The sequence below is a fragment of the Coregonus lavaretus genome, assembly GCF_964263955.1.
Source record: "Coregonus lavaretus genome assembly, chromosome: 36".
NCBI lineage: Eukaryota > Metazoa > Chordata > Actinopteri > Salmoniformes > Salmonidae > Coregonus > Coregonus lavaretus.
Genome location: NC_140023.1, coordinates 3,382,328 through 3,389,317, shown reverse-complemented (window position 1 = coordinate 3,389,317; position 6,990 = coordinate 3,382,328). Strand labels below are relative to the sequence as shown.

Sequence of the window (6,990 nt, the reverse complement as noted above, 5' to 3'; positions counted from 1 at the left end):
TCCCACTCTTTTCAATAATTGCAATCAACATTTTTGTATTTTCGAGATTATATTTAGGAATGTTGCATAGTGACTGGGTTTATTAGAACCATAGACAGATTAGAACACATTTATTTCTGTGCAGCAATCAGCTGCGTGAGGAGTTGCGGCTCTCTTGCCACCCAACAGTTGATATTCAGCTGATAAATAAAGGACATGAACAGCTTCGGAAATGAATCTGGTTTTCTAACCTCTTAAGGATCGGACCCTTTTTTCCCCCATTTTCGCCTAAAATGACATACCCAAATCTAACTGCCTGTAGTTCAGGACCTGAAGCAAGGATATGCATATTCTTGATACCATTTGAAAGGAAACACTTTGAAGTTTGTGGAAATGTGAAATTAATGTAGGAGAATGTAACACATTAGATCTGGTAAAAGATAATGCAAAAAAAATAACATGCATTTTCTATTATTGTTTTTGTTACATCATCTTTGAAATGCAAGAGAAAGGCCACAATATAATATTGCAGTTTAGGCACAATTTATATTATGGCCACTAGATGGCAGCAGTGTGTGTGCAAAGTTTCAGATTGATCCAGTGAAGCATTACAATACTGGACTATTTTGTATCAAGTCTGCCCAAATGTGCCGAATTGGTCAATTGATACCTTTTCAAGTACATAACTATAGAGAACATACAAAAATGATATGGTAATACAAAATGTACGTTTACACACTCCCAGGAATGTCATACATGATGGATCATTAGCTTGGCTGGGCGGGGTGGGTGTGGAGCCAGAGACAGCAGGAGTTCAGACTGTAGAACCCAGTTCCTACATTTGAATATAAAAATGGATTTTATCAAACAAAACTATGCTATATCTCTAGGACCCTTAGGATGACAAATCAGAGCAAGATTACTGAATGTAAGTACATTGTTTACCTTCAGAGGTGAATGTATCAAACCAGTTGCCGTGATACGTTTTTTGTTGTTATGCACTCTCCTCAAACAATAGCATGGTATTTTTTCATTGTAATAGCTACTGTAAATTGGAGAGTGCAGTTAGATTAACAAGAATTTAAGCTTTCTGCCCATATAAGACATGTCTATGTCCTGGAAAGTTTGTTGTTACCTACAACAGTCATGGTAATCACATTGGCGCACGTTAGCTCAATCGTCCCGTATACGGGACACCGATCCCGTAGAGGTTAAACAATTATATAGAGCTAGACTACAGAATAGCATTATTAAAATATTAATTTTGTTGGCCATTTAACCAACAAGTGATTTGTGTAAATAAAGTGAATGTCTTGACAAGCAAGAAGCTCCATAGTATAGGCCTAAGCTTAGCCATGGCCTACACTATGGAGCTTCTTGCTTGTCAAGACATTAACTTTATTTACACAAATCACTTGTTGGTTAATCACTTGATAAATCGAAATGTAAAAAATAACAGTAATTGTTTTTTAAAGAAGGGGAAAAAAGAAAGAATTTCCACAAAATTTGTGAAATAGGCCTTTATTACTCCTGTATTAGCCGAGAAAAATACTCCTCAGCACCAGGACGTAGCCTACTGAGGCAGGGCTTACTTGAGATCGAGAGGGAAAGCTGGTTGATAACAAGTGTGAACCGTCAGACAGCAGGAAGATTGTGAAGGACTAGATACAAATATTGGCCTACATTTATTTGTTCTTCTGTTATGGAGTTGTACTGCGAAGTGGGCCATATGAAAGCTTGATTAAGTGGCCCGCCAGGCCCGGTGAGCTCAGCAGATTTTGCCGGGCCAGCGGGCAGCCCTGAATGTCGAGCCCTGCAGTCTCTTTAGCTAAACCATTCCCTGTGTTCCATGTCATGTGCCAAAGAAAAAACACCACCTGCTGGAGAAGATAGATTTTGGGCCCAGTTATCCCTGTCGCTTCGCCTTTTCCTCTCTTGTGTGACTCACAAATTTCAGTTAATTACTATAGCTCCCGCCTTGGGCCAATCAGTGTAATTTTGTAAATGTCGGATCTCTATGGCAAGACACATCATTCACTCAAGTTATGTCAAAATCGGACCAGTGCTAATGGGCCGACTGACGGAGAACCATCCACATGCCCCTCTCCGATTTCATTGTGGGGGACAATAATAAATTGTAATAGCAGAGCAATGTTTTTGAAACCGCTGAAATATATGTGCATTTTCCTTATATTAGAGACTTGTTTCATTGAGTTTTTACCTTATGTAAGAGCCGGTTACTCTGAAATTGATGCCATAGCTTTAAGGGAATCTCAGCACACCATCATTTATTTCAAAGCCAAAGCAGGCAGGAACGCAAGTAACAACTCCCCAGTGAATGTACAACTTTTTCATTCACAATTTTATTTTTTCCATATAATGATATGCATGATATTGATGAAATTAAGCATGGTTTGTTCTAAGGTAAATCGTTCAGCTAACTATCAAGGTAACTTAGCTAGTACGTTAGTATGAGGAGGATGCAGACATTTTGTTTAGCTTGCTACCTAGCTCTGTATAATATGAATGACACTGTATGATAACATTACTGTACTTTTACATTCGTATGAGAGGGGTACATTTTTACAATGCTGAAGTTACTTGAGGAATCAAATGTTATTAGCTAGCTAACGTTAGCTATATCTAGCTAGCTGCTGTACCACATTGGCTGTGTTAATGTCTTGCAACTAAATTAATTAGTGTATGGACAATTAAATCAACCATTTAGATGTCTGCACATGCTTGTGAATAGTTGCATTATTCAAGAGTGTAATATGGTTTTGTTGCATTAATCAAGAGTGTAATATGGTAGATGAAAAGTTGCTCGCATAGCTAGTTGAATAGTTTGCATACTTACTGGCTAGTGGCTACTGTGTTATTTACGGTATATTTGAGCTAAGAAGCAAGAACGTCACAAACCCTCTGTCGGCACCGGACATTCCATTGCTAATGTAAATTGAAAGGTTTATTTACATCCCTTTAAATACTTTAAAGTACTACTAAAATAGTTTTTTGGGGTATCTGTACTGTACTCTATTATTTATATTTTAGACAACTTTTACTTCACTACATTCCTAAAGAAAATAATGTACTTTTTACTCCATACATTTTCCCTGACACCCAAAAGTACTCGTTACATTTTGAATGCTTAGCAGGATAGGAAAATGGTCCAATTCACACACTTATCAGGAGAACATCCCGAGTCATCTCTACTGCCTCTGATCTGGTGGACTCACTGAACACAAATGCTTTGTTAGAAAATGATGTCTTAGTGTTGGAGTGCCCCTGGCTATCCGTAAAGAAGAAAAAAAACTACAATTATGCCGTCTGGTTTGCTTAATGTAAGGAATTTGAAATGATTTATACTTTTACTTTTGATACTTAAGTATATTTGAGCAATTATATGTACTTTTGATACTTAAGTATATTTAAAACCAAATACTTTTAGACTTGTACTCAAGTAGTATTTTACTGGGTGACTTTTACTTGAGTCATTTTCTATTAAGGTATCTTTACTTCTACTCAAGTATGACAATTTGGTACTTTTTCCACCACTGAGGGCACAAATCAACTCAAAGAAGGCAGCATAGGAGGAAGGAAGGAGGGGGAGATGGGGAGGGAGAGAGAGAGTTGATGAGCTGAGTCAGACAGAGGCAAACAGACCTCTCTCAGCCATGCAGTGGAGTGTGTCAATGTTTCTGATGGCTCGCTGGTCTGACTGTACCAGTCAGTGTGTGATAAGATGTCACCAACATTGCACATAAAACTGCAGTATTGGTTTAGCATACACTAACACCGTAATGGATAGTTTGACTGCATTCACTATGAAAACTGAAGTCATTGTAAAATAAAACACTTATTACACGAGCACATTACTCCAAGGCCTTGTCCCGTTTAATAAAGTTAAAGATGGTCAATATGTTGGCAGCCCTTGTCCCATTTTATAAATTTAAAGACAGTCAATGCGTTGCCAGTCCTTGTCCCATTTTATAAAGTAAAATAAGGGAAACGTGTTGGCAGCCCTTGGCCCATTTTATAGAATAAAAGTCTCAATAGTTGCTCGACCTTGCAGTATTCAGCAGGGGGAGCCCTAGTTTCCCCCTGCCCTAGTTTCTCTCTCTCCATGTTGTCTTGGATTTAGTGCTACAGTGTAGAAGATCGGGCTACTGTCTGCCATATTAGCTGGCTGCTGGATACAACGGTAAGAAACACACTCCGGTAAATGCCTTACAGTAAGGGAAGAACCCAAAGCTAAACGAACACAGTTTATATGTGAAGTGTTGTTCGATAATTTGGAAAGTGTTTTGTTGTTATTTATGTTATGGTTATTCATACTGAGAGAATGGAGATATGACGAAATCAACAACTTCCTTTCGGTGCACTGTACATTATCCTGCTAATTTATTTATTTATTGAATGCTTTAAAAAAAACGTCTTTAAAGCTTTTACAATGTTTTAGGACGTAAACAATTGCTTTATAAAGAGACGCATATAAATCATGTCACCACTTACACTAGGCTAAGAATTAGAATTCACTGTTTCATATTAAATTCAGATAATGTACAGTTGTTTATATGGCATGTACAGAGGCAAAACTAACCTAATTTTGAGGTTAATGAATAATTCCAGGCTAGAGTGAAACTGAAAGTGGGTCTCAAATGTATACTTTATAAACCGTGTAATAAACACTGTATGATAAACACTCAACAGTTTAACACTTTCTTCTCTCTATGTCTTCCACAGTCTTTTTCCTCACTTGCACTCACAGCAATAACACACTCGCCTGCCCACCCCCAGACACTCTGACGTTCGTCATGGGGCAGCTGTTGGCCTCAGAGCAGGAGCAGGCGGGGGCTCAGGATGCTGTTGGCTCTCTGCTCTACTCCGCCATGTTGGAGGCCGGTGCTCTGCCTGATGTTGCCGTCGACCACTACTTGCTAGCTAATCCAGAGAGCCTGGACTCCAGGGCCCACCTCCAGGACCACCTCCGCCAGCTGCAGGGGCACGTGGGTAATCGGGCGCCCACCTACCTGAAGGAGCTGATCAGCCGCCTGGTTGCTTTCTCTGATGAGCCCAAGGTGGCAGCCCTGGTGGGCTTGGTGGTCTCCATGGTGATGGAGACTGCATATGCCTCGTCCAGGGGATCAGTGAGGTCGAGGGGTTGCCAAGTCGAAGAACGGCGAGCGGAGCTCCAGGATGTTATGGAGGAGTACCTCAAGCGCTGCCGGATGCACTTGAATGATGAGCAGAAGCTGAGAGAAGACACCCAGCGTCTGGAGGGCCAGCTGAGCTACCTGCTGACCCAGCTGAAGAACACCATGCTCAGGGAAGGCCCCAGCTCCAAGGCGCTGAAGCACTGGGCCAGCGGCGCCGCCTTCCACACCCAGATGCTGCTGCACCTGACCAGGCTAGAGCAGAGAGGAGACCCGCTGGTCGTCCAGGCTGCTATGGAGCAGTACCAAGAGGACTTCAGAGAGATTCTACCTGCGTACAGACGCTACAAAGCCAGTACGGTGACTGTGATAAAGTGTAGGGGAGGGCTGCAGACCGGGGAGGACCCTCTGAGTGAGGGGAGTGTGACTGGGTTCACTGTGGTGGATAAAGAGTTAGAGAGGAGTGTGAGTGTACCCCTACCTGAGGACGCCCCCCCTGGCATTGTCCTGATCACTTCAGATATGTGTGCTCAGGCCTATTTAGAGCAACTCTTCTCTCCACAAGGCCCCATAGCAGAGCTGGAGAGGTACTTTCTCAACAGCAGAGAGAGTCTATGCATGAAGTTGATGGTACAAGAACCAACAGACCCCAACGAGAGGCTGAGCCTGAGCATAGTGGAAACAGAACCCCTAGACAGAAGATAGACCCTGAACACTACCACAGCACATGTTCGTGTTGACTTTCATACAGGCATAGGCAAGATGCACAATCCACGGAACTGAACGAACACTCTTGAATAAAATGTGCATTTATTGTATGTATGATCAAATGTTGAATAATAATCTGTTTTTCAATGCTAATGTTCTCCTATGAAGTTCTGAGAAAACATATTATAAAATCACGTGAATAATTCCTTCCTACGCAAATCAGTTGATATAATGTGAGAAACTAATTGTACAGACACAAATAGCAAAAGTAGCACAGTTCACAATACTTAATTGCCTATGGTATTGAAAAGGATGCTTAAGTTCAGTTTGCAGATGTGAATTGTTCTTACTTTGTCCTCACTTTCAATTCAATAACCTTTTCTACAGCTTTGTAGAGTGCTCAGAAGCAAAAGCTGATTCTTTGAAAATAAGCTCTTAATGGTTTGGCTGCTGCCATGGCTGAATATAATGTAGGAATGTGTCAAGCTTTATCGAGGCCTGTCAAATTGAATGCCATTTGAGTCACACTTCATTTCTACAATTACAAGTCACAGCGACGGCGCTGCTCTCCTAATGCTATGTGATTAGTGTGATTAGTACTCAGCACTCCTACCCTTACCAAAGCTCTCTCTCTCTCTTTTATTCTCAATCTCCATCCCTTTCTCTCTCTCTTTTATTCTCAATCTCCATCTCTTTCTCTCTCTTTTCTCTCCTCCCTGCCTCTCTTTGTTAGCCATCCTCACCATGTGAGGTGGGCCTGTGAGCCAACACTGCCATAGGAACAGAGTTGTGCTCGGTGATGTCACTCTGCACTGATATGCCGCCTCCCTGCTTTAACACCAGACTCTGACATCTCAGCCACTCTTACTGTAACTCAATCCTCCATTTCAGAGTTAGTTACTTAGAGGGGGGAAAAGCTACAGGACTTTTAAACTTAGCACCCAGCAGTATATGTTTTTGTCATTATAGATAGAGTCACACTCCGCTGCAGTAGCTCTGTCTTCTCTTAGTGTTATCAGAGAGGGCTGTGTGTAGTGTTATCCATCTATCCTCAGGGTATTCATGCACACACACACCCCTGCTGGATGCTTATCCCTTAGCTTAGCATTCTGCCCTCATGGTAATGATGGTGGGCTACATGATGGCACTG

At 41.4% G+C, this 6,990-nt stretch overlaps 1 protein-coding gene across 1 annotated transcript; it reads left to right on the top strand.

The window, feature by feature from the left end:
- The first annotated feature begins 4,118 nt into the window (after positions 1 to 4,118).
- Positions 4,119 to 6,329, top strand: LOC311110590 (uncharacterized protein). Its single transcript, XM_084153109.1, has 2 exons — positions 4,119 to 4,180; positions 4,723 to 6,329. Exon 2 carries the CDS (start codon positions 4,794 to 4,796, stop codon positions 5,835 to 5,837), a length of 1,044 nt encoding a protein of 347 aa, XP_084009235.1. The 5' UTR covers positions 4,119 to 4,180; positions 4,723 to 4,793; the 3' UTR covers positions 5,838 to 6,329.
- The last annotated feature ends 661 nt before the right edge of the window (positions 6,330 to 6,990 follow it).